At 42.6% G+C, this 27569-nt stretch overlaps 1 protein-coding gene across 2 annotated transcripts in view; it reads left to right on the top strand.

The window, feature by feature from the left end:
• The window catches only part of lekr1 (leucine, glutamate and lysine rich 1), a 76373-nt gene extending 50704 nt beyond the window's left edge, over window positions 1-25669 (top strand). For both annotated transcript variants that reach the window (XM_035155423.2, XM_047339713.1), the window contains exons 7-12: window positions 3226-3303; window positions 5139-5342; window positions 13685-13760; window positions 17094-17258; window positions 18620-18832; window positions 24138-25669. In XM_035155423.2, the coding sequence (XP_035011314.1) occupies window positions 3226-3303; window positions 5139-5342; window positions 13685-13760; window positions 17094-17258; window positions 18620-18832; window positions 24138-24584 (1183 nt within the window). In that variant the 3' untranslated portion in view covers window positions 24585-25669. The remainder of the gene's footprint in view (window positions 1-3225; window positions 3304-5138; window positions 5343-13684; window positions 13761-17093; window positions 17259-18619; window positions 18833-24137) is intronic.
• Window positions 25670-27569: the final 1900 nt, after the last annotated feature.

Raw genomic sequence — 27569 nt, forward strand, 5'->3', positions numbered from 1 at the left:
TCTCTCTTTACGAGATCCAAGGACAGACAGTACCAGTTTGTTTATGAACAAGAGCTGTTGCCGTGACAACGGCCCAACCTTTGACCCGCTCCTCCATCAAGTATCAGTGTTTCCGCACCTGTTGCGTTTTTTTTGGCGCCAGCCCGTTGCCTTGGAAATGCGCACATACACATGTTTCAGGGGTGGTCTAAGGACAGCTTGTTTTACGCACACACACACACAGAGACTGAATATTGTTTTATGTTACACTACAATCTTTAGTGCACTCCCAACATTACAATTTGAAACCAAAACTAATCGGATCAAATTTTTACACTGTAACAAAGACATAAAGCTTGGTTCCGATCTTGGTTCGGACTTTCAGATGTGAAAACACCCTCAGATGTTTGCGTGATGTGACGATCACCCTTAGTTACCTGGCTTACAGCTCAAGTTTCTGACTTCTGAAAGAGCCAGCAGGACCGATGGGCAGTCACAGAATGCACTTTGCCCCAGGGCACTTTGGCAGCATGAATCACACAGTGAGAGCCCCCCCCCCCTCCCCCTGTATGACACGTATGTAAAAAGTGGGGAAGCTTACTGCTGTGCTGTGATTGGCGGTAGATGCTGAGCTCATCCTTTCATCAGAGGATGAACACATGGATCATCCAGCACAGACGCAGGCCAGGTTGAAAGGATGGATTAGAGGGAAGAGAGAGAGAGAGAGAGAGAGAGAGAGAGAGAGAGAGAGAGAGAGAGAGAGAGATAAAAGAGAGGATTGATGCATTGAGCAAGGGAGGAGGGATGAAAGAGTGGATGATGGAATGAGTGAAGGTCAAGAGAGAGAGAGCAAAGGATGGGGCTGTGATTGATGTGATACAGCTTGTTTTCATAAGGCTGAGGCACACTGACTGCTCTGCGTGTGTGTGTCTGTGTGTGAGTTTGTGCACGTGCACCTATCATGTGTGTGCCAGTGTGACTGTTGGAAGTAAAATAACTATTGATCCCAGGGTGAACCTCATTTCACATAAGATTTTGCTCTGACACATGCATGCGCGCGCGCACACACACACATCTCTTTTTTTCTCCTCCCTGACCTCAGTCCTCTGTTTATCTCATATTAGATAAGATCAGTCACTGCCTTTTGGGAGAGAGGAAGTCTTATTTTTTCTTCTTTCTCTGATTCCAAAGAAATCTACTAGAAATCTCTCTCTCTCTCTCTCTCTCTCTCTCTCTCTCTCTCTCTCTCTCTCTCTCTCTCTCTCTCCGTTATCATGACGGCATGAGCACGAATACTGAGAGAGCAATGAGGCGATGAGCGACAGGTGTACAGGTGGGCAAAGAGGTCAGGTGAGGCAGGTGGCAGGAACACTGAGGTAACAACAGGGCAAGTGGGGTTGGCAGGATCTGCAAATACAGGAGAAGTTAATGAAAGGCAAACAGAACAAGAGGCAGGTGAGACAGAACCTGGGCAAAGGTGGCGAACGTGACATGATGTGGGTCGTCGTGCTGCATATCTACTGGATGACCGTGACTCATTACAGGAGATATATTAGATGGAGATATTCATGTCTTGCTGAAGCCCTTCAAGAGCCCTTGTGCTATCACAGTAACCTGCTTCTAACATACCCACTAATAACGTATAATAATAGATGAATCCTAATGTCACCTTGTTTCCACCAGGACACGAGTTTTCACTAGTTTCTACAAGTACAAGTACAGTACTGCAGCCACAAAAATACCCCAACCACTCCTCCACTCCCGTGGTGCACTTGACCAACAACCCTCTGTCCCTCTCTCTTACATTTTTCTATTTGTCGTCTCCCTTGTCACCTCTGAAACAAAGTCAGGAACAGCAGACCAGAGGATCAGGAATAGTGGAAACAGCAGCCGGGAGTCAGCCATCATGTTATCTCTGACCTTGAAGACAGCAAAGGAGAGTGAGAAAGAGGAACATGCAGAGTGGACTGTAAAGTATGCTCTGCGTAAATAGGCCGGATGTAGGAGAATGCAGGGGCCTGCTCTAAATCACCAGTAGCTGCAACAGCATGAGAGGAAAAGAGGGATAAAGAGAACAAACGAGCAGAGAGGGAGAGATGCAGACAGAGAGAGAGAGAGGGGGGAAGTGGAGATGTATGATGAGAGGTACAAAGAGAGGCAGGCGCAGCTGTCTGGGTGTGTGTGTGTGTATGTGTGTGTGTTTGCGCATGGTTGGTATCAGACAAATACTTGCAAACGCTGTCACATGGGGCAAACAGTGTTTGAATAAATGTTGTGCCATTACTAACACTAAAAAGGAACAGAAGTCAAGAATCTGTTATGATTCAGATATAATGAAGTATTTATGCAACTGGCTGTTTAAATGAATCCTCTTTAGTAAAATGGAAGAATAATTCCACACAGTTCTGTTGTAGATCTGTTGTAGATTGGCAGTGAAAACAGGCTGTCTGTCTGTGAGCCCAGACGTGTGAGCCCTCTCACTCTGTATCCTCATTGCGTGTGGCTGCAAGGTCACAGGGCTAGACAGCCAGCTACACACACGCACAAACACACACACACACGCACACACACACACAAAGACATTAACTGATCATGCCGCCAGAGAGGGGATTAGGCTGAGAAGTCGACAGGGTTAGGAGGGTTCGGGGACAGTCTGTGTGTGTGTGTGTGTGTGTGTGTGTGTGTGTGTGTGTGTCTGTGTGTGTGTCTGTGTGTGCTTCGCTGCGTGTACACAGGACTTTGGAGCACCACATACTGTCATGGCACGCAGAATCAGAATTAAAACTGATTTGGAATTTACTTTTCAAGAGCGAGGCAGCAGCCGCACATGGTCTTCCATGGTGATCTCAAAAACACAGCAAAACACATGCACATAGGATATCATTTAAATTTAACAACTCAGTATATCTGAATTAAAAGGTTTTTCAGTTGAATATTAACATGTTATAGAGAATTAATTGTTAAGCTTGGCCTCCTTTACGCTGACATTAAAGCGTAGGAGTACACAGAATACTAGTTGAATTTGGTCTCTTGTTCAAATACTTTTCAATGACACTTGGGGGTGTAAAACCATTCTCTGAGTAAATATTTAAAATGTGAAATGTGCAGATACAATTCATGTGAATTAGGTTTTATAGCTACAGTATGCTATTTTCAGTGACAGTGTGTCAGGCTACCTTGTCTCATGAATTCACTGACTCAACAAATTGTGAAAATGTAACAGTGCCATCTATTCTGTGTCTCCAGGCAGCAGAGGAGGCAGAGTGAGGAACAGCTGTCCCAACAGCAAGACTCTGAGAAGGAGCACAGAGGAAGAATACTCAGGTGAACTAACCTCTTCTGTCGTTTGAGTTTTATCTCTTCCTTTTCTCTAACATTTCCCCCAGATGTGCTCAGGCTTAATCCCCACTATAATGTATAGTTTTAAAATGCATCACTGCTGCTACGTTTACGCCTGTCATCCGAACTACTCCATTGTTCTGGAGCACCTACAACCGAGACATTTGGAAATGCTGTTTTAGTTTGAAAACTCAGAGGCTGTAGTTCTGACGGGCCAAGTACAGAAGAGAAACAAGTCACCCACATTTGCTTCCTGATTGTCAGTCATGACTCGAACAACCAGCGGTGAAGGCAAAATGTTATCAACACGGACAGTTCCACCTCATTGTCGGCCCATTGTTCGTATTTTCTGTAACTAAGCAACCAAATGCACGGTAGACAATCTGCTTCCTGTTTACACCACCACACACATGCCCAGGATACATGAGTGGTCACGTGATATATGTCTTCAGGTTTTTTTTTGTATAGACAGGGATTATTACTGATAAAAATGTATTTGTATGGATGTAGCCTCTTTCTCCTCCAGTCATCCTCTTCCTCTGCTTCATCTCTCTCCTCCATCTCCTTCCTCCCAGAGAGAGGTGGGGATATTAGTGTCAGTTGAAATCTGTTCGTAGATCAGCTGAGGAGATCTTAGGCTCTATAAAGTGCCAGTGACACAGCAGAGAGTCTCGTGTGAGGCTGGCGCAACAGATGGAAGCACTTCTTAGTTGGCGCGGAGTCTTGTTTCTCACACACACACACTTATCTGTGCAAAGACTCACATACACACTGCAGATATGCAGAGGCGCGGTGGCACTTCAATTTGAGTGCATCACATTAATAGGCAGGCAGACACATGTGCGCCTCCACCCAACCCACATGCGTACACCCACAGACAGACACACACAGGGGGCCTCTCATCTTTCCATGCAGGCGTAAGATGTATGTAGGGTGTGTATTTTTTCACATGGTATCTGCTGGTATTCTTTGTCTAAGCCCCTGGCAGCCTGGTGTGTTCAATTACACTGTCGATTTATTTCCCTGCCCACACAGCAGTCTCTGATCTCACCCTCTGGCTCCTATACAGCTCAACATGTGATAGCACTCCACTGGGGGGGTGGAGGCTATTTCAACAGGGATGAGATTTAAGGAGGTGGTTGGGGGGGGGGGGGCAGCCTCCCTCATAGCTGACAAAAACTGTAATGGGAGACAACAATTCTTGAAATTGTCTAAGTATTGAGAGCATGCGTGCTCGATGATAATGTTTATGTGGTTGAAAAGCTTTGGTTGCTGCTGAGAACTCAGATGATATCGGAAATTGCTGCTTTTAAGTCGAATGGATTGTGAATTTGTTCACTTTCACCCTCTTAGAATGGTTTCAGTGAATCTCTCTGTCTATCTTCATATAGTGTGTCGACCTAAAACAAAAGTACCAACTACTAGAATATCAACCACAAAGACACTGATACTGTATTGGTTCCAGCTAATTTCCTCTTCATCTAATTTTCATTGCTAACGTATGGAGGAGAGATGAGATAAGAATTTGTTTCTTCTCTCTCAGTTCATCTCTTTCTTTTACTTTATACAAACATATCTCTATCGCTTTCCTGTCTCTTGATTTTACACAGGGACAAACCAAAATATATACAAAACAACTGTACAGCTACAACATGTACTGTATTAGCCTACATGCTTTCATATTCACCAAGTGTTACATTTTTTTTAATATACAAGGTATTTTATTTGTGTGTTTGTTCAAAAAATCCGTACACATGCTCTCCATTCTTGAAGATTCCTCCACAATAGTAACTATATGTGTTACTGCATCTGTTCGACAGGTTAAAAGATGAGTTGGAGGCGAAACACGAGAGGTGGTTATCATGCCAACAAAGGTGCGACACCATACAGGAGCAGCTGTCATCGTGGCAACAGAGACAGGAAGAAACAAAACGGAAGTATTGCGCAGCAGAAGAAGAAGTGGCACGACTGAGGGAAGCCCTGGAGAAGGACCAGCAGGAAACGAGAGAGCTGAGGAAAGAAAGGTAAAGATATTGACATCTGTTCTGCTCTGTAACATCCTCTCTTAGTGTAGTTCTGCCTTTTTCTCTCATGTCAAATCTTGTCAACATGTAGAAAAGCTTTTTCAAAACCACTCATCCCAAAAGAAACATTAAACTACTCATACCCTGACAAGTGGTTTAACCCCAGAATTTGTATGATAATAGACTAGTAGACAAACCAATGCTTCCTGAAGGAATTGAAACAGCCACTTATTTGTAAAACAGTTAAAGATGAGACGGATAAACTATGAGTCAGCAGTGACTCAGTCACTAATGGAAGACACAGTTGAGTTTGGTGTACTGGACATCAACCAAGAGCGACTCATAGAGAAACAAAGGCGAATGAGTAAATTTGAATGAAATATATTTATTGTGAACAAGAGGACTAGACTTTGGTGCTTGGATGCCAGTGGGAAGTAGAACACCATGGAAACAGTCCTATGTCGTGTTATGAAGGCTTCTGATTGGACGATTGAAGGGAGATGGCACAGCATCCAGAGTTGAGGTGGTGCAGGGGTGAAGGTGGGTCCGTCAGTGAACTACTAGCTGAATGACGGCTTACAGGTGATTGGCTCATGGTGAGTGTGTCAGGCTGTGATTGGATGAAAAGAGAGAATGAGCAAGTGGAGCCTAGAGAAAGAGGAACAGTGCATTTGACTGAACTTTCACTTAATTTCTCATATCCATCAAAACCCATCTCAAACTGGGAAGATACTGCAAGGTTTTAACTAAAATGTTAAATTTACTGCTTGGTGTTGATGTACTGAACGGTTAAAGCTCATTGGGAACCAGTATGAGTGCAGTTCTGGCAGTGCTTTGCTTTTCTCAACAGTGAAACGACAAGCTCAGCTGCCTAAATCCCTGGTTGGGAAACAGACTGTTTTGTTCTAATTCTAAATATTTACAACCCCTTTGTGTCTAAGAGGACATGGGGTGAGTACAGGCAGGAATCCTGTGTATGTGTGCTTGTCAGTGCGAAGCCAAAGGCGTACATCCTTTCCATGAGTGCAGAGGGAGTGTAGATCTAATAGAGAGTTGGGAACTGTGCCCAGCTTGCATTTAGGGTTGTTTATCCGTGTCAATACTTTATCTCGTTTTCTTTTTTCATCCCACTGACTCAATGTCCTTGATTGGACCTCAGGGTCGACAGTGCTGTTATACACACACCTTATTTGCGTTTAAAGCCACATTCAGCTTTAAATACAACAAAATGTGGATGTTGTAACATCTGAAAAAGACAATTCTGAATTAGTCAAAAAATGAAGCATGAGAAATTCTTTAGAACATGTCAGAAGTGCCTGTTATTTATTAGCCTCAGACTGTTCTTTCCTGTTTCTCTGTAGTCGGTCAAACCCCTAACTTCCAAATATGAAAGATTGAAACACAAAAAAGTCGTATTTCCTTCTTCAACTTTGGCTTCTCCAAGTAATAAATTGCACTGCAAAAAATGTACTGGCGGGCCAAATACATTCCAGATTTATATATTTGTGTATGAAGTATATATCATATAACTTTATGGCACACCACTGCAGCCTATGACCTCCATTGTGGAGTTGGACTCTCATAAGAACCGCTCCACCCCACATCTTTTCTCAACCCTGGGGGTTGTCTCTCCCATGTGTGTTTTTCATCATCAAAAAGACCTGTATCGCTTCGTACAGTCCAAGTCACGATTCTGTCTCCTTTCTATCACATTGGAGGAACAGCAGGGAGTGTAGCATGACATCACCGTCTTATGATGGATAGTGTTTGCTGGTCATTGGAGAAAACGTCTGTTGATTTTAACCCTTTTCTTGTAGCCAATCTCAGCAGACATCTGGCGAGAAGCAGGGTATACCCTGGACAGGTTGCCAGTGAATCGCAGGGCCAACATATAAACAACCATTCGCACTCCTCTTCCGACCTGCTGTCAATATTTACCCTTTTTACACCAAAATGAGTGGGTATTTGCAAGTTGTTTGAACGCTGGTAAACCTGCTAAAAAAGTGGATTGACTCCATTCCCATGGCTAGTAAAGTTTGCCTTTTTTTTCCATTGGTGCGTCACTCTGGACGTCACAAGCGCCCCCGAAACAGAGAAGCCCTCGCACTTCATTGTCTTGCCAGTGTTGCGTGATACAAAGACAAAAAAATCACTGTTGCATGTAGTTCCCAAGATGTAAAAAAACAATAAGTACACAAACCTTCATGGATATTTGTGCAGCAGCGCCCGGGTGTCACTGCGGATTGAAGCTGGAGCCGAAACCTGTGTCTACTGCAGAATCATATGACCGGGAGTGAATGCCAATTCCCATTGCAGACAAAAGCCAGATGTTAGTGGGTGTTAGTGGATTTTTCACCAGAGGAAAGGGGGCATTAAAGTCTCCATTTACCCTAACTCCAATCTGTATATCTCTGGGCTGTGGGAGGAAGCTGGAGTACCTTGAGAAAACCCACACAGACACGGGGAGAACATGCAAACTCTACACAGAAAGACCCAGCTCGCTGTTAGGTATTAGTACCACTGTACCACTGTGCCGCCCCCAGGCTGAAATAGTTCCATTATTCCATTTGATCTCATTATTTGAATGAATATCGGTGGTATTGTGGGACACAAAGAAACACCCAGGCCAGCTGTTACCGTGCAGCTTCTATGAGGCGTCCTCAGCTGAACTGAGATCAGTTGTTGGACATCTAATGGTCAGTGTATGTGTGTGCGTGTGTGTGAGTGTGTGTCTAAGTGTCCTTTCCTCTGATATTCAGAGAGGCTCAAAGAAAAAGATGGATTACTGACTCGACTGTACTCACTTTGTGTCCTGATTATAAAGAATTCTCACATACACACATATAGTCACACATACTCGCACATAATGGCTTTTTTTATTCAGCGAGCATTAAGTTTAGAGATTTGACCGCTTCCACTGATCTTCAGTGACCCATGAAAGGATTGTCCCCTCGTTCGTACACTTTTCTTTCCTACACACTCACACAGATTTACTTCTACAGCGTGTGCCCTCTCACCACTGTTCCCCGTGCTTTTCCTCTCTCTCATCTGATTCTATCTTTGTCCCCTCCTGACCTCTGTTGTGCCATTCGTCACAGATCCCCCATACACACTCTCTGCCCACTGTAGCGCCCTGCCACTGATCATCACCCTGTGCAAACCCCTCTGCTGCAACAACTCGCTAAAAACAAGCATTGTCTTTCTGCCCTCAAGGACTTGTTTGTGTAATACCACTGTAACTGTGGTGAATTGTTTTGCACAGTAAAAAACACATTTCATGCGGAGGATATATCACTTGTGTAATAAGCTCACTGCAGGGTTAATATGGGTTAACATGGCTTTAAAGCTGTTTTTCTCTAATAGGAGGTTCTGGGAAGATAAAGTATAGCTTTATTCCTGCTCCGTGTTCATTTAATAATTAATCTACTATCTGCTTTTTGCTTAAGTCAGGTGTTTAGCCAGCCAGATAGTTGTAAGTTGCTGGCAAAGCAGTCACAATAGCTTATTCAGCATGTGCTAGGTTAATGAGGTAATTCAACACTTGATAATTCTGCTTTATGTTCTGCTATAAAGCAAGTGTATTAAGTTTATATAATTAAAGAATAAGAGTTAACACTATATTCCTTTGAATTAAAAATTACCACATCAAATTAAAAAGTTTAAACAAAGAATGAACTGATGTAAATACTTTTTAGCTGAATTAAATCAAATTATGAGTTAAATCTGTCTTTCTGGATGGATGTTTTTTTTTTTTTAAATGAGGGACAGTTGTATAATACCAACCTCAGAGGAGGCAAAAGTACACACGTTCTTTATTCAAGTAAGGACTATACTACAGATACTATTCAAGTAAAGCCTGTACGGCTCTGAAATGACCTCAGTTGTAAAGTCATACTCACGTAAAGTACAGATGCCTGAAAAATCGACTTAAGTATCAGAAACAAAGTATTTATACTTCATTACTTCCCCTCTCTGACCAACTTTGATTAAATTCGCTTACTGCTGTGAAAAAGGTCACTTGGTTACAATAACAAGGATCATTTCCCCCATATAGCTCGACTGAGACACGCAGTTATTAAAATTGATGATTTTGATGAAAACCAGTTAAGAAGTGAAAAGACAATCTTTGTGTCCAGCAGGCGATAGTTTCCCCAGGTCTGTGTGGGAGTGAGGTTTGGTGGGGTTGTGGGACAGAGGAAAAAAGGAACACATGAGGGAATAGATGGAGGGAGAGGGAGAGGAAAAGGAATAAATGATGGTCAAAAAGAGGGATAAACTTGAAGAGATCCAGGCCGGGAAGCTATAGGAGGGGATTTAGAGAGATGAGGGGAGGCACGGATCAAGGGATTGTTGCAGGGCGGAGGGACGGAGACTGTTACTGTGGTTGCAGTGGTTACTTCACACACTGTCTGGCTCTCGTACGCACACAGCCCGGGTCACAGGGGCCGCACATGATCCACACACACACACACACACACACACACACACACACACACACACACACACACACACACACACACACACACATAGAGGCGAACTTGATTCAGTATAACTGACACAAAGTTAAAAACAGAGAGACAGAGCGGGAGAGGAAAAGAGGGGGAAAAAAGAGTGAAAGTGGCAGAAAGTGGAGAGAGTAAAAGATTTAAAAGTCAAGAGAGGTCAGGAGTATCTGTGCGGCTCCTCATCCATCTGTTAAATGTGAGAGGACTTGTTTCAAGTGGTTTCAAGCAGCGGAGGAATGTTATTTCGTGACAGAAGTTATGATCTCAAAAACTCTCCCTTCTGTCTGTCCGTATACAGAGAAGAGGTTTAAGGCCTGAGGCTTTACGCTATTAAAAACTAATAAAAGAAAAGGAAAGATCAACCATTCATCTATAGGTCACTTCCCTCAGCTGTGTTTACAGCTCTCTTTTTTCCCCCTCTCCTCTGTTTCTATAATTTCAAGATTTTTCTCTACTTTCCAGAGTGGAAAGTATTATATCATACTCGTCTGGGTCTTTACTTTTATTGTGGCTCTCAGTTGTTTTTATTCACTTGTCATAAATTGCCTTTGCTGTAAATTCACATGTCAAAAGAGAGTTCCTGCCTTGAAAACATGGGCGAGTGTGAGGAGATTACTGGCTTTAAAATCCTGATCATCTCTCCAGGTGGAGAAACGTGGACGTCAGCGCAGATTCCTGCCATTGATTCTTATCATAAACTGTATATAAAGATGAACGATATGACAGCTCTCCAAAAGTGAAGTCACCTGGGGGCTGACTGCAGTGTGACTCATAAACCTTGCCTCCTCCATGTTAGTGGATGGGACATGGACCAAATGAAAAAATCGAAGTATACATTAGATACATTTTTCTCAAAGATTGTTTCTGTCATTTAAGGTCGTTGTTATCACATCGATGTAGGTGTCCTTTTCTCCAGTAACTTTGGTTTTAATCAGTTATTTGATGCTACAAAAACAGAATAAAACATCATGATTGACAGCTGAAACTGACTCACAATTGGTCGAGCACATGTATCGGCAGGATTTAGATACCGCAGCTCCATTTGTCCAGACTGGCTCCAAATCAGAAGATGGCAGCGTTTGTATTCAGGGTATTATGGCTTCATTTCTGGATAGTGGGAGGAAGTGGAGATGTATACAGTCTGTGATTCATACACAATAAAATATAATTGAAGTTGCCCTTGAGCTTGGCTGTAAAACATCGGACATCGTTTGGATATAGAGTCAGCCTCCTCTGTCTGCGTGAGCACACAAAGATTGTATCAGCATAAAGTGGAAAAATGGAATGTGCCTTTTGATGAGGTAGCAGCCTCTCACGCTGCACACACACACAGATACACAACATACACTGTGCACATACACACTTGCCTGTCCTTAAAAGCAGCCTGGCGTGTGAGCGAATGAGAGAGTGCTCCCAGATTTTCCCATCGTTCCTCCCTGTAATCCCCTCAGACCTCCTTCTGAGGGCTGAATTTGCACGCTCATGCTCCCCAGGGCACACACACACACACACACACACACACACACATGCCCACACACGCATACACATACACGTGCACACAGACAGGCTCAAAGTTGACGTTAAAACTTCTGGTACACTACCTTCGCAGGGGTCTACTTTTTTTGATAATCAGAGAAGCGGAATTATATCTGACAGTGGGACACAAACACTTAAGCACTTAAACACACTCACACAGACAGACACACACAAACGCTGTATGCATCAGCAGTTTGTTACATATTAAAAAGGCTTCGGCTTCATAAAAATAATCCTCACTTCCTGGGTTTTTCACCAGCTAAGACTTAACTGCAAAACCACTGCTTAAGAGCAGTTTAGACTCAAAAAACAAAAAATGTCCCTATCTCAGTCATGTGGTGGACAAACACATCTATGAGACATGTTTTCATTCTGGTGGGCAGCTTCATAATGCGTGTTTGACAGTGTCAGCCCTTTTTTTAAGCTTATATCTACTCACCAAATCCGATTCTTTAACAGGGCTGGAACACATTTAAATGAGCTTTAGGAGTCAGATCTTGGCATCAAACCTGCAACTCTTGGGGAGCATTCATGCATGGCTGTCTGTCTGCATCTATTTTTGTGCTTCCCCCTCTATGTGTGTGTGTGTGTGTGTGTGTGTGTGTGTGTGTGTGTGTGTGTGTGTGTGTGTGTGTGTGTGTGTGTGTGTGTGTGTGTGTGTGTGTGTGTGTGTGTGTGTGTGTGTGTGTGTGTGTGTGTGTGTGTGTGTGGTGAGTAGGCTGATGTGATTAGCCAGAGCCAGTGGAGTGAATAATATTGTGTCTGCCCCGACTAGGAAGAGATGGAATGTAGCTGCTGCTCTTTATTATACTGCAGATCATCTGCTCCACGATCAGATACACACAGAGTCAGAGTCGTAAATGCACACACGGCTCACACAGACTTACGCTTTACACAATTAAATGTCTGTATATTTGTGTATGTTGTTTGTTTTGTATACTGTATACCACTTTGGTGTATAAGAAGGGAATGTTGATATAGAAATGTTAAAAATGCTATTAAATGCTTACAGCGTTTGTGAGCCTGTTCTGCCTTCTTCAATCTCGGAGCCCATCAGCTATCACCCAAAACATTTTAAAGCTGATAACTGATGGATTTTTGTCAATGTGTTCCACCTCTTTTGCTCTGTTTACAGGCAACCAAAGTCTGTTTAAACGTGGTTGAAATGGAAACCAGAAGACTCCAGATCCACAAATCTTGTCCCTCGCCTTCAGATTCTGCATATTAACAGAATGTGCTTATAGAGATTATGCTCTAAACTCTAACTGTATAAACACTGGTAATAAATGATACGTTCCCCTTCTTGTCTCCAACTGGACATAGTTTTATTTCATCCTTCACATCTTATTAGTCCGACCAGCTGCTGAAATGAAATTTTATATTTTGACATAGATCAACAAACCAATGAAATATTCCGCTTTTAGCTATCTCGATGCCAACTACTCTTTCTTTCTTTCTTTCTTTCTTTCTTTCTTTCTTTCTTTCTTTCTTTCTCCCTTCTTCTTTACGCTCTTCCTTTCTCACTGTCTCAGATGTTTCCTATTCCTTCCTCACCCGCCTCTCTGCTTCCCCAGGGACTGCTGGGAGTTTTCTTGTTAAATATTCGTTATGCAACCTGACATCCTGACACGATCATCAAAAAAGAAGCATGTGTAAATATTATCAGAGCTTTTTAGCTCGTGACAGATATCGATGTGACGTGATGTTGGCGCACTCACTTATCTATTCAACCGCAGGAAGTGCTGCACTGTTGAAATGGTTAAAGGCAGTCTCACGTGTCTCGTCTGACGCTAAAATTTCATATCTGTCTGTGTCGCTGCTGCATTTTTGTGCGTCTGTTTCTCTGATTTTGTATTTGACGTCAGGATATAGTGATGTTTTTTTTTTTAATGAATTTCCTCTCTCTGTCTGTGCCTGGGTCCCTTAATTTACTCCAGAAGCCAACAGTGACTGAGCGTCTGTCTCATATGGACCAATCTTAAGGCAATTACAGCAGAGTGCTAATGATTCTAGAGACAGATGGAGGAGTGTTTGCCTCTGCTGTAAAGGAAAGGAGTGACTGATTCAGCCAGGGGGCAGCTGCTTTTTAAACATGGTTTCAGATGCTGCTGTTGACCCGATGCCATGTTTATCTTCCCACTACACAGTGGAAGTTTGATGTTGTCAGATATATTCAGATAAAGAGATAAACATTGAAGTTTGGGGCATAGCACATCATTTTCATTACAAAACAGATCCGAATGAATGAATGCTTCAGTGTTTGCGCCCCAAGTATTCACAAAGGTTCCCTTGTGTTTACAGAGACATATTGATAGACTCCCATGGCAGAACCCTGGAAAAGATGGAGGACGACTGCAGGCAGCAACTGGCTTCAAAGGTAATTCGTTTTACCAGTATTAACGTTTACATTATTACAACTAATTATAATACAACTGTGGTAATAACAACAATAACAAACTCTGAAAGTATGCCCCCAGGCTGATAAATACTTTTCAGTTTACACTATTGACAGGATGCTTGATCTATTCCAACTCTTTATTTACCAAGATTATCAAGATTATGCAAAAACTACTAAACGGATGCACGAAACTGCGACATGCGCCAAGATGAACATTTAACATAACGAAATAGGGCATTTTTTGACCTAATTATACATGGTTATTGATGAAAAAACCTTGTCGGGGACTGATATCTATGAATGTGTGCAATTTGGTGCGGCTTGATTGATTTCAAGGGGAATGTAGGGCCTTGGTGAAGGTAGGCCCTCTTCTCAGTTCTAGTTTAAAATACTGGAATCTGTGATTATTGTGAGCTGAAAGTAATCATACAAGTATAATAAAATAAATATTGGTCAGTCAGTTGAGGATTTGGATCAGCTACAAAAATACATGACCAGCAATCTTAATAATTAAACCAAAATCTTATCAGCATCATCTACTGGCTTTGTGTAACTGGATATCTGCTATACAGTCTGTAGATGTCATGCTTTAATTATGCATGATGAACTCAAACAAATCAAAACGCCACTCACAAGCTCAGTGACTGTGGGGTATCGGTTTACGACGTTTAGTTCCAGTGTGCTGATGTAAACAGACGTGTAGGACAGAATCCAAACCATTGTCACAGTTCAGAGGAGTTTAACTGGGAGGATCCCGACACACACAATGTGGATAAGATTATGAGGCTCCAAAACCACCAGTCTGTTTAACACCAGATAAACTAAATACACACACACACACACACACACACACACACACACACACACACACACACACACACACACACACACACACACACACACACACACACACACAGTCAGAACCAAGCTGTCTTTTATTAGTCAAACTGTGTGTCTCTGACTGTCAGGCGATAAGAGTCACTTAGATTTAGTTGAACATTACAACCGAAAAATAAATAAAATTAAATCACTTTTGTTCCTGTCTCTTTTCTACCTTTTTTTTATGAATTAATTTGAGTATAAGAAAAGGAGGTGCTTTATTTCTAGTGATTTTATTGATAGGTACGTCAGCATTAATTGAAAGGTATATATACGTTCAAGAAACAATCAGTGAGGACTTATACTAAAAGTTATTAAATCGACACAATCTTCAGACTCAATATATATTTAAATATCAAAATGATCTGGCGGACGTTTTTGAATCATTTGCCGACCACTGCTGTAGTTTATCTGAGGACGTACAAGAAGACATGTTTAACTCGGTCCACATGCTAAAGACACACTGCCCTGCCCCCACTGACTGCTACACTACAGTATCGAACGTATTGCTTTTCCAAATCACACCAAAATCGGCACTGTACTTTCTCCGCCAAATTTACAATACTCATGCCGTGTGAAGCCGATAGGATGAACGGTTCGTGTTCCACATACAGACACACAGACGTTTGTGGAATTAGTCGATACATTATGGTGCCAACTCAAGAAACAAGACTACTCTGTCTGCAAGTATTTTCAGTTGATGTACCCTCAATAATTCACTAGCGTTTTTTACATTATGCAAACCACAGTGTAAGGAATCTGTGATACTAGTAGGCACAAGCTATCACGACAGTATATGACTCTCTAAAGCCGAGAGAGTAAAACCTGTCATCTTCAGTTCTGTTTGAGCATTGCGTTTTTCTGTGACATGCACTTGATCTTAACCACTGACCCAGTTCTGCAAAAACACATTTAACTTTAACCCTATTTACATGATTTACCTCACAAACCCACCATGTCATCAAGCATTTTTGTCACCCTACTCTATTCTAGTATATTCCAGACCAAAACAAGTACCAAACATGCTGTAATATACTCACAGTACATGCTGTATGACAGATGAACACACACAATAAAGAAAGTACTACAGACTGATTTATGCACTGGGACGTTTTCCAGACACACGTCCATACAGGTTATTGTTCATTCTGGGCTTCCTGACTCATACACATAGAAAGGAAGTGGTCACTCTCGTGTGCTTTTCAAATATAAACGGCAGCTGTGTTCATACACACACACACACACACACACGCCATCCAAGCTCCTCACGCGTACATTCACCCTGCAAAGAGGAAGTTGTGTTTTCTCATTTGAGCCAGCGCACGCAAGCACGCAATCTTAGTCTCTCGTACAGTCCCTCAAACGCTAAACACACACCCACACACACACACACAGGCAGAAATACACCCATTTTCACACGCCACTCTGTTTTTTTCTCTGACACCCACACCCATTATTTCTCTTTCTTCACACTTGCACGCATAAATGCACACACACATTCACATGCACAGAGATAAACACATACACACAGCCACAATGATCCCAGCCCATGGCACTAACTCTCAGTTTGTCGGATCTGTTGTGTTGGTGGAAGGAAAACTGGGTGGCCCTGGCCAAGTCTGAATAAAAATATGTCACACGCAGCTTCGGCCTCACTCTTGTAAGAGACAACGCTGGTGATGTATTTACCCAACAATTCAATTTTTGACCGTGACCGTTTGAGTGTGATGACAAGGCCAGTCGCACGGCTGGCATTGTCCTACTCTGATAAAGCGTCACATAAACAGCTCATATATCATAAAGAGGGTTAAGGCTTTTCTATTTGGAGCTCGCAGCAACAATGACATGTAATGCAACATGGAACAATAACACATTTGTCAAGTGTCTTGTTGAGGTTAGAGTTAGAATGTGGGTAGGACAGCCTTTCTTCTGAGATAAGATTTGTTTACAGAGGCACTGATGTGTTTTAAGAGTGTTGGAGAGCAATGCTAAATCTTTTTATTTTTTAAACTACGGAACAGGATTTCATTGTTGACATTTTCCGGTCGCGTGAGTGTTTTGTATCTAGAGGTTTGAAACACCGCTGCTGTCTCCTTCTGTCTTTCTCAGCACTTCATGTTCCACAAAACTTTGTGAGCTTCCTCCTTCCTGTTTATATCATGAAGAAATCAACACTTCACAGTCTCTTTTAGGATTCAGAATTAGAGACAGACCTTAGATTGTGCGCCTGCTTTGAGTTTACATACCATATAAACACAAATGTTTCTGATGATGGAAAGTAAAATTTGTATTGCTTCATTCTCAAAGACAAAGTGTTTGAATAGCAGGACCATACGTGTGTGGTTACATTGTCAGTATTGTGTGTGAGAATGAACACACACACTCAGCCTCATGTGTTAATGTATCTCTTTTCCTCATCTTTTGATTCTGTAGCTGGCTGCTACCCTGGAAGAGCAGAGGACCCAGAGTGCATTGCAGCTGAGGGAGCAGATGGAGGAGTTTCGCAGGGAGGTGGAGCTGGAGATGACCATCGACAGGGAGAAGAACCGACTGCTGCTTCTACATTACCAACGAGACAGCACGCAGCTTCAGCAGAAGGTCCATACCTCTTAGTGTCGTAATGCACTTGACTTGTTTGTTTCTCTTCTTTTATTTTGTGGTCTGTCACACTTCCCAGTTCTCTACAGCCATTCTAGAAATGCACTGAACTCCAGACATTTCCCTGAAATTATCTCGAGGGGCTGAATGTGAGAACGCAATGTACGAATAAGTAGCCTTTCACATTTTCCAGTCTTTTTCCTGACAGCCTCCTCGTAAAACATCCAGAAATAGCTCGGTTAGCCCATTTTAAAAATCAGCTGGAAAATGTCCAGAAAATTCGCATTGAGCTAATGGGTTTGTTGGTGATGTTTCCAAAACATAACGAACACAGAAGTGGAAGAATACAAATATCTCGAATATGAAAAAGAGGTTTCACACTCGTAGAAGACGCAGACAAAGATGTTTTTTAAGACCATTTGGCGATAAGGACTGATGCCGTTGTCTATGTGCTGCATGTGATTTCCACTGCAGAATGTCATGTCCTGCCTCCTGCCGGCTCTATCAGGCACAACCCCTCACCTGAATGTCCCGGAAATGTTCCATTTGTTTTTGTCTGACCAGCATAATGTCCTGCTGCCTTTTTCGAGAACATTTTCCGGAGTCCATGTCTGAACACAGCTTATGTCTTATCCTGTCCGTGAAGTTCTGGAGTTTAGTTTGTGTGTGTAATACCTGTCTGATAAGTCTGTATTTCTGCTTCTGTGTATTTGTGTGATTAATTCCCTTAAAAACCCTGCACATCGTTGAAACCACACACTGAAAAAACACACACCCCTGCAGACAGTGTGGATGACGCTGTGGTTTGTCTCTGTTTGTACTGAGGTGATAAAGAAGGAAGATAGACACAGAGAAGTTGACTTAAAATCCAGACGGTGGGGATGAGACAACAGAAAATAATGACGCATTCGGGGAAACGGTTTCCTGCTGGTATCCACACCCTGAAACATATATCCACCCACAGTATAATCGCTAACGACATGAGTAACAGCCAAAACACAGTAGGGACGGTTGACACATTTTTGAGATTGAGAATTCCAATTCAGTCTCAGAGTCTGGCACTGCATGACTACCACTGGCTTTCTGTATGAAATGTCAACGAGGTAACAGAAAACATGTTGCATAAAGAATATGACACAGAAACCCTTGAGGTCTGGTAAAGTTTTGCAAAAGTCACTGTAAAAATAAAAAAGTCAAAAAGCATAATTCCTGCTGGTATTTAGATATTGCGACTTTAGGAATTAATACATTTATGAAAGTCTCAAAACATTTAACAGCTTTGGCAAAACACATAAATAGTTACGTAATTAAATCAAACATGTAAATATCCAGAGATTTTTTCTTTTCTTCTTCTTCTCCAGTTGAAGCAGAGAGAGCAGGAGCTGGGAGGACTAAAAGAGGAGCTGCTGAAGGAGAGGAGGAGCAGGGAGGAGGAGAGGAGGACACAAGTTGAACAGAGGAGGAGGAGAGAGGAGGAGACACATCAGCAGCTACAGCTCTCCCAACAGCAGGAGGCACTACAGCTGAGCGAACTTAAGCTGACAAATGAGAGGAATGCTGAACTACTAGAAGAGGTGTGTGTGCGTCTAGTTTGTCCTCACCAGAATAAGAAGAGAACTTTGTCACTGTGAAAGTTGGAACAGGGATAGATTTGCATTTGCTCTACATATTCTACTGGTGTGTTTCCGTGCCAGCGCCATTCAAGCAGAGCTGGATCAAATTTAGTAGGTGTGTGTTTGTGTGAGTGTGGTCGCTGCAGAAGTAGGCGAGTGAGAGAGTTTGAGATGGAGAGAAAGAGGGAGAGACACAAGAGACAGACAGAGTTCATATTTGGTTTGGCAGCAGAGTGCAGGTGCAGTGGTGGATTTCTGTGGCTGCACCATCCAAATGGAGATGAATTAAAGTGTTAAACAAAAACGTGAAAAGAAGGAGGCAGTACACAGAGAAGCAGGATGGGGTGTATATTTGTAGAGCCTGGAGGAAGGAAGCAATGGAAGGGTGGCTCAGTGTGTGCGTGCGTGCGTGTGTGCTTGTGTGTGTGTGGGAGTCAATGAAATAGAGTATGGATGCCCATTTTGTGAGCAAGGCGAAAATTGGAACAGGAAGGCCAGCATCACCGTAATGAGCATGAGTGACTTTGCCAATGAATGTGAATAAATGAATGTGTATTACTTAATGAGGTATTATATGTTATATATTATACTAATTATATACGCGTTTTATATATGCGGTTATTGCAGAAAGTTAAAATAGAATCGTTTTATTTGATGAATGATATATTTTGAGTGAAATAAGCTGTCAACGCCATGGCTGAGTATTTCCACCCGAACATTGTGAAAAAAATGGATTCAGGCCACAAGAGTTTGTGATGTCACAAGCCTAAGAAACCAATCCTGTCAACTTATGGGTGGCGCCGAGTAGCTGGAAAAGGCTCCTCAACTGCAGGTGGCGCTGTGAGGGTGGGAAGACGAGGAACAAGAGCGACATTAGCATATTCATAGATCCAAGTCATGAAATGAGTTACAAAGGTGTAGTTACATTTCAGACATTTTGAGAGCATGTGTTTAAATATGTAATTTTGAGGCACAAAGGATATTTTAAAGGGTTTAATAAGCTACTTGAGTGGGACATTAACTGTAAAATGTTTGTTGCTTTCACACCGGGTTTTAAGCCTAAAAGTCCACTGGAAGTGGCTAAACTAGTGGACGTAGTGTGTCCGAGGGTCCGTGAATGCGCCTCGTAGGAAGATATCAGCGGACAGTTAGGATTAATTTAAAATATTCGTTTTAAATCTGAAATCTTAAAAAGAAGGTGGATGTTTTGTCAATACACAAGTCAACTCGACCGAGATGAGAGATGGGAATGATTAAGAGGCTAGAAAAGGTCACTGAGACAGATCAGTGCCTACCATCTTCTTCACATCACTCAATCACCTCCTCCTCCTCCTCCTCCTCCTCCTCCTCCTCCTCCCTCTTTCTTATCCAGCCCAGTGATGTATCACTGCAGTGAGACAGGCTTCCCTTTTTGTCCACGCTCTGTCTCTTTAACAGCCTCAGAGCGCATGTCCAGGGAGGTTCGACCAGTTCAAGGTGCCCTGGTGCCAATTTCACAGCTGACATACTCTTTTATGTCATTCATGGACCTTCAACATGGCACCTTCCTCCCCCACCACCCTTTGCCGTCTTTTCTTTCTCAACTCATTTAAAGAGGCCATTTTCTTTACTGCGCTGCCTCTGTAGGTTGAGAGCAGATCGATCAGTATAATCCCTTTAGATTATCTTTCTTTCTTTGTATTTCTCTTTCTTTCTTGTTCTTCATTTCTGTCTCTTACAATCTCTCTTCTTATCTAATTCATTATCTTCTTTATAAAAGTTGTATTGATCTGTGTGTGTGTGTGTGTGTGTGTGTGTGTGTGTGTGTGTGTGTGTGCGTTGGCTAGAGATAATCAGGTTTTGATCATGACCTTGTGATATCCCTCTGTTGCCAGGATACCGTTGCAGCATTAAAGCCTTTTCAGTCAGGTTTCAAGAACACAAGCAACAATTAAAACAAGTCAAAAATAGAAATAGCTAAAACATTTTGGACTTGAAATAAATGTAAACAATATTTTTATATTTTTAAAGAAACTACCGTACAAAGTACCCCACACCCCAGAGTTTAAATGACACTTTTGCATTTTCTTTTTATTCTTGTCCTTAAACTTTGTATCTCATAGGACGTCTCCACAAACAAATACTGAACCTGACAAACTTGCATGGTCTCAGTTTATAAAAATCTAATTCTGTCAAAATTGGTCAATTGGATCGCGTCTTCAAGAAGGAAAATGGTCTTACAGCTTCTCTACAAGTGATAATAGCATCTCTGTAAAAATGGTACTTATACAACTACATTATGTTGTTATACATATTGTGTTTGAATTATACATCATTATCGTTTCTCTACAGTAGCTCCTAACATTACCTTCAAAAGGTTGAGTATATAATCTTATATTAGGTTTTCTAAAGCCGAAACTCTTTGTGGAGATTAACTTAGAAATTAGTGAAAACACACACACAATGAATGCAATGAATGGTAGAGCCCCATTCATTCTGAATGACTCTCTACTCCCTCAGTGCTTTTTTGTTTTTCTCTCTCTGCCGCACCCAAACTCTTTCTCTCTGTCTCTCGTCCTTTATGTTCTGTCCCTGTCTCTCCCTCCCTCTCTCCTTATCTCTGTTACTCTCTCCCCCTCTCTCCCTCCGCCTCTCCCTGTCTCGTCTTGACTCCCTCCCCCTTCCTTCCGCCCTCTCTGGCTTTGTAGCAGATGAAGCGGGACAAGACGAAAAGGTCACTGTGTCTGGCGGAAAAGACGCCTGACCTTTAACCTCCTGCTAAGCTCTAAGGTCGCACAATGCACACAAAACACACACAAGGTCATATATTAATGCTAGTGTGTGTGTGTGTGTGTGTACAGGAGATGTATTCACTGCATTTTGCTGTGCTGCGTCCCTTTAAATTCAAGTCTGTAATCATCTCTACATACATGTACTGTATGTTGATTAGGGTTTTTTGCACATGTGCATATAGTTTGTATGTGTGTGTGTTGCCAGTGGACTGTGGTTTGCAGTGTTAGATTAAAAGTAGAGTCTGTGTAGGTCTGCGTGTGACTTCCATCTAATAGCCCTGTAATCCTGCTCTCACTAGGAGCCCCTAATGATGACTGTCTCTCTAGACTGGCAGGCACGACAACGCACGCATGCACACACACATACACAGAGACTCACATAGGATCTAACACATGCCTGCATAAAAACCGGGAGGAAGGAGACTCCCTCTCCAAGTCTTTCCTACACAGTCAAACACATGGGCAACACACACACACACACACACACACACACACACACACACACACACACACACACACACACACACACACACACACACACACACACACACACACACACACACACACACACACGCTCACAATAATTGTATATATGGCACAAGGCGTGACACACTCCACATGGAATGGCTATCGTGGCATATAGGCCCCTATTAAAACATACACATGTTTTGACAATTACAGACGCACATAAGGAAAACCATACACAAATCGTAACTGCAAAACGCGAGCGCACACACATGTGCTGTATGTCGTCCATTACTGGGGATTTCCCTTAAACCTCAAACATACACACACCCACAAGTCAAGTGGTCGTCCAACACATAATGTGCATGCAGTGTTTTAGAACCTGGCAGTAGTGAGATCAATGTACACACCCCACCTTCAAAAACACTCAACATAACTCACATTACTCACCATAACTCACATTGAGGAAACGTGGTTGTGGGTCCTCCCTGAACCTATAATCATTCTACATGCCAGTGAACAGGGATTCATGTCAGATCAGGAGCAAATTACTGATACTATGGTGTCTTCTTTTATTGTACCGCACTTTGTTTCTAAATGTGCTGCCTGTGGGAGGAACACACAGTACTCGTGGAAAACCCACACAGAAACGGGGAGAACATGCAAACTCTGCACAGAAAGACTCCGGCCGAAGTGGGATTCAAACCAGGAACCTTCTTGCTGTGAAACGATCACTGTATTGGATCACAAGCTTAATAATTTCTCTTCAAACTGGAGAAAATGGGCAGAAAATCATTTCCAACTGATTTGATTTCATTGCAGTTGATCACTCAAAAATTGTCTTTATCTTACAAATGACACGTTACATTGATTAAGAATAAAACCCAACCATTATCAATTTAACTTTCTCTACAGCTGACTTGGTCTGGAATGTCCAGTAGTTCATCGTGGATCATGTTTAGGTGGATATTGCTGTAAAGGTTTCTGCCAATACTGAGTTTACTGACTTTTTAATTTCATCATTATTCTTTCATTTTAATTTGTGACCTCAGCCTCTGTTGTTAAATAGTGTCGTTATAATTAAATGCATTTTTCTGATCTGACTCTCTTCTCTTAAAATGTGATAGAATTAGAATGCAGTGAAGCCTTTATCCAAGCTGAACACGCACGTATGTGCCAACTGTGAGAGCCAGTGATTTGTGCAGTGTAATTTTCATTTGGTGTCCATGGAGACTGCCAACGGGAATCTGTCTGTATCTTCTATAAAGCGTCTGTTGAATTCCAAACATTTTGGGATGCATACAACATATGCGTGTTATCAAACAGCACATGGTTGTAATAATATCAACCATGCAAAAGGCATGTGTTTGTAATTAAATGAGCCAGTAAGCATTATTTATGGCCGTGCGCCATATTGGTAGGACATGGATGAAAAGTCACAAGAAAGCTAAGAAGGGCCTTAGTGAGAGGAGTTATTTATTTTTAATTCTTTAATTAGACTTGATTTTGTGAAAAAGGTTTTATTTCTCAGCAGGCTTGAAGATAAACTAACTGTTCTCCCACGGCCAATTTTGATCAAAACAGTTTTATGTCAAACTGCAGATGTACCTTATGTGTAGCTCCCAGTTTGAATTGATGGCTTCATGTACTCATGCTTGATTTAGACAGGGGTTGCTGGTGTGTGTGTGTTTGTTTCTTCAGTGTTTCTATCTAATTCAACCCCAACTTTCTGTCATCCTCTTCTTGTGGATGCTTGTGTGTGTTCGTGCACTTGTACAGATATGTTTGTGAGCCCAGACCTTACGGAGTGAGGACATGTTGGCTGATCCTCAATTTCTGACCCATTTTCAATGGACTGTTTGAAGGTTAAGACCTGATTTTTAGGGTTAGAATTCGGTTTTGGTTTGGGCAAGGAACCAGGGAATGCAGTATGCCAATGAGTGCCCTCGAAAAAATTGAAGTACAAGGTTTGTTTGAAACAAAAGAGAAGTTTATTGTATTTCTTCTCTGTCTCCTTTAACTCCCTCCAGGTGGCGTTACTCCAGGAGACAGTGAGGAGGGAGTGTCAGGAGAGGGAGGAGCTGACCGCTGCTCTGTCTGCAGCTCAGGTGGAGCTCCTTGGTCTGCGCTCCCCTTCGTCTCATCAGGCCTCCACCAGGTCTCCTCCAAACCCCACAGAGAGACACGCACCCCCGGGGAACAAGCATTTCCACCTCCAGAGTCAAGGCCGGGCTCCTCTTACCCGCTCCTCGACCTCCCCAAACACACTCCGACCCTCCCCTGCTCACACAGACAAAGGCAGGGGCAGCACAGATGGAGGAGGAGCAGGGAAGAGTGTGGAGTCCTGGAATGGTGGTGGGTTGTCGGGTGAAGAGAAACAGCGAGAGGGGACCTTACCCAGACTGAAAGCAAGCAGCACAGTGAGAGAAGGCAAGAGGAAGGTCCCTTCAGTGATGTGGAGGAAGGAGAGACAGTAACAAGCAAAACAAAATCATCAGGATAAACATTATTTTCGTGTTGTTTCAAAATAGTATTTATTGTATTATTTATCTTTTATATATAATAAAGCCTTTTAGACAAATATCCCTCAAGATGCCGTCCTCTGAAAGTACATATACATACAGTATGTGCACACTGACACACACTTGATACACCAGGCACAACTGCTGAGTCCTGTTCGTACAACCAGCAAACTCCCAGGACGCAGACCATCCGACAGACATGCACTTGTTTTCTCACAACCCGCCTCACGCAGTCTCAGTGGCACGCACAGGATTTCACAGACAAACACCCGAGCACGCACAAAGTATCTACGCACACAGACATGTACACACAGTCTGTCACAAGGGCAGCGCTGAAGGAGCATGACAGCATGTCCCTTGCCACCCATGGACACACACAAAAGGCAGGCAAACACAAAAGAAACTGTAAGGCAGCAAGTGCACCCCCCCAGACACACACACACACACACACACACACACACATACACACACAATTACCCAGCCCTCTCCCCTCAGGCATTGTGTGTTATTGACATCATTCACTCCGTGCAAGGTCTTTCCATCCCTCCCTCTTCCTCTCCCTGAACATTTGGGATGAATTGTCATGATGGGAGAAGAGTGTGTGAGAGTGTGTGAGAGTGTGTGTGTGTGTGTGTGTGTGTGACATGTTACTGATTTCCCCACTTACTGGCACACATGGAAAGCTTTTGGTTTAACTTCCCTGCATCCTCTCTTCTAATCTGCCTGCGAGACAATGCCCTTCGTTCATGCTGTAAAAACTTGGATGTAATGATTTTATTCAGCCAAAGTTTCCTGTTTGCCAAAACACACACATATCTGCTGCAAACCTGTGTGGAGAGGACATGCCCTAACGCAGAACAATGAACATTCTGTGCCATCGAAGCCTCATTTTCTACCTCCTCTGTTTTTGCCAGATGGGGAAATGGGAAAGTTCCTATCACACATAAACCGATCCATGTTTTCGTCTTAACTTGCATTGCTGATAAAGAAATGAATTGAGCTTTTTTAAACGTCATTGAATAACGTTCGTTGACATTTTTTAAAACGATTTTCTAATAAATCTTAATTACACCAGAAGAACCTTTCAGATGCTGTGGGCTGTTGTTATTTCATTGAGATTTTGAGTGAATCTTCAACTTCAGTTTAAAGCTTCAATACAGAGTGAATAACAAACCGCACATATTCCCCTGATGTTATTTACAGTATGAGGTAACGTTAACATCTATTTTGCAGCTGACGTCTTATTGCCTTCCTGTGTTTGAGTGTGTGCTGGTGTTTGACCTTGTGTCTGTTTATTCATTGCACGACACTTTGCCCTGCCCCCGCCGGTGAGTGATTGTTTCTGGCCTAAAAACATCACTGCTTGCTTTTTTGTCATCATGTACTGCCAGTGAAGGACATCGATTGTGTGGTCAACATCACAATGTAGACTGTGTGCCCATTTGTCAAAGGGGAAGACATCACTTGTAAGGATGTGCCCTGTAGTGACTGCTAGTCCCGGTCTAGGGACTAATAATTATTTAACAAGAAAACTTGATAGTCGGGCTGGGGAATAGAACAATATCAATAACTATCACAATATAATAATTTCAATCAATAGCAATATGACAAAAGTCCTATATATATCATATATTGTTGATACATTGTATAAGTACAGTGAGGAGGTATAACATAATTGATCTACCTCAAAGTTGTACATTTTTTGCTGTTTATCAAGGGTTTTTTATTCTCTGCTCATGAATCTGAGTTTAAAACCACGACCTTCACTCAGGAGCAAACATCTGACTTTAAACTTTTTGGAGGCAGTATGGGTGTTTTTTGGTCGCCACATATCGTCGAGGGTCATATTTGACTTTTTGTTCTTGACCATGGAATCAGCAGCCGACAAAACATCCCATGGTCTTCATCACTTAACTTTCCATTATTCTGAGCACCTCTCGTCCACGTTAGCTTTAAAGTTTGTCTTGGAACTCAGCACAAAACAAAGTGCCGACTCTGTACTGTACAGTTGAAGGTATTTGGTGCCGCAGCAGAGGCACAGGTGGAAATAATAACACGGAGGATGGCTGCATTTCATTTAGGTGATGCAGCTCCAGGCGTCTGGTGTTGTGCCGGCTCACTGACGTGGCTTCGCTGGGACACCCAGTGGAATTATTCACACCTGTGCTTTCCCTGCTTTTCAAAGGTCTGTGGAAAAAACAGGTCAGTGCCACGCGTGCATCTGCCTCATTTTCACCCCTGCTCACATTGTCCCTGCTCCAGATGCTCTTCTGACCTTCGACCTTTTCTTTTTATCCCCTGTTATACTTCCTTCCCACCGTGACCTGCATGTCTGCCGTGTACACAAAGAGAAAACTTCTTTCTTGGCCAGCCAGAGGCGTTAACTCACTGTCCCTGCTCCTGCTCTATCCCATGACATACACTCTTCCCTCTCTCTGACACACCCACTCCCTGCTGTGACCACACACACTTTCCCTCACAAACATCTCTCTATCTCTCTTGCTGCATCCCTATCACATACACAGGCCTATAAATCTGTCTCTGTGTCAATACTCGTTTAATCTCTTTGGCCTTCTTCTGGTGTTCAACCCCTCTGACCCTGTAGCTAAAATGCAATTCCCTCTTCCTATCTGTGCCTTCACATTATTTTTGATGCAGTCATCACTCTCTTTTCTACACGCCTCTGCTCTTTTTACTTGGGCTTTTTTCTTTTGCTCGTGCCCTCGCTTTGTAGTCCTTGACCTGGTGTCCTTCCTGCATGGTTTGTGTGTGAGAGAGAGAAAGAGCCTTGGGACGTCTGCATGAGAGAGATCTGCCGTGAACAGATACAACTCCTTGAAACACGTCAGACGACTTGAAATATGCATAACAGGCCCAAAGTCCCATTACACTAGCATGATGGGGGATGTGTTGATCGCTCCTAAACATTCGGATTTACTC

Source organism: Hippoglossus stenolepis, chromosome 4 (assembly GCF_022539355.2).
Source record: "Hippoglossus stenolepis isolate QCI-W04-F060 chromosome 4, HSTE1.2, whole genome shotgun sequence".
Taxonomy (NCBI): Eukaryota; Metazoa; Chordata; class Actinopteri; order Pleuronectiformes; family Pleuronectidae; genus Hippoglossus; species Hippoglossus stenolepis.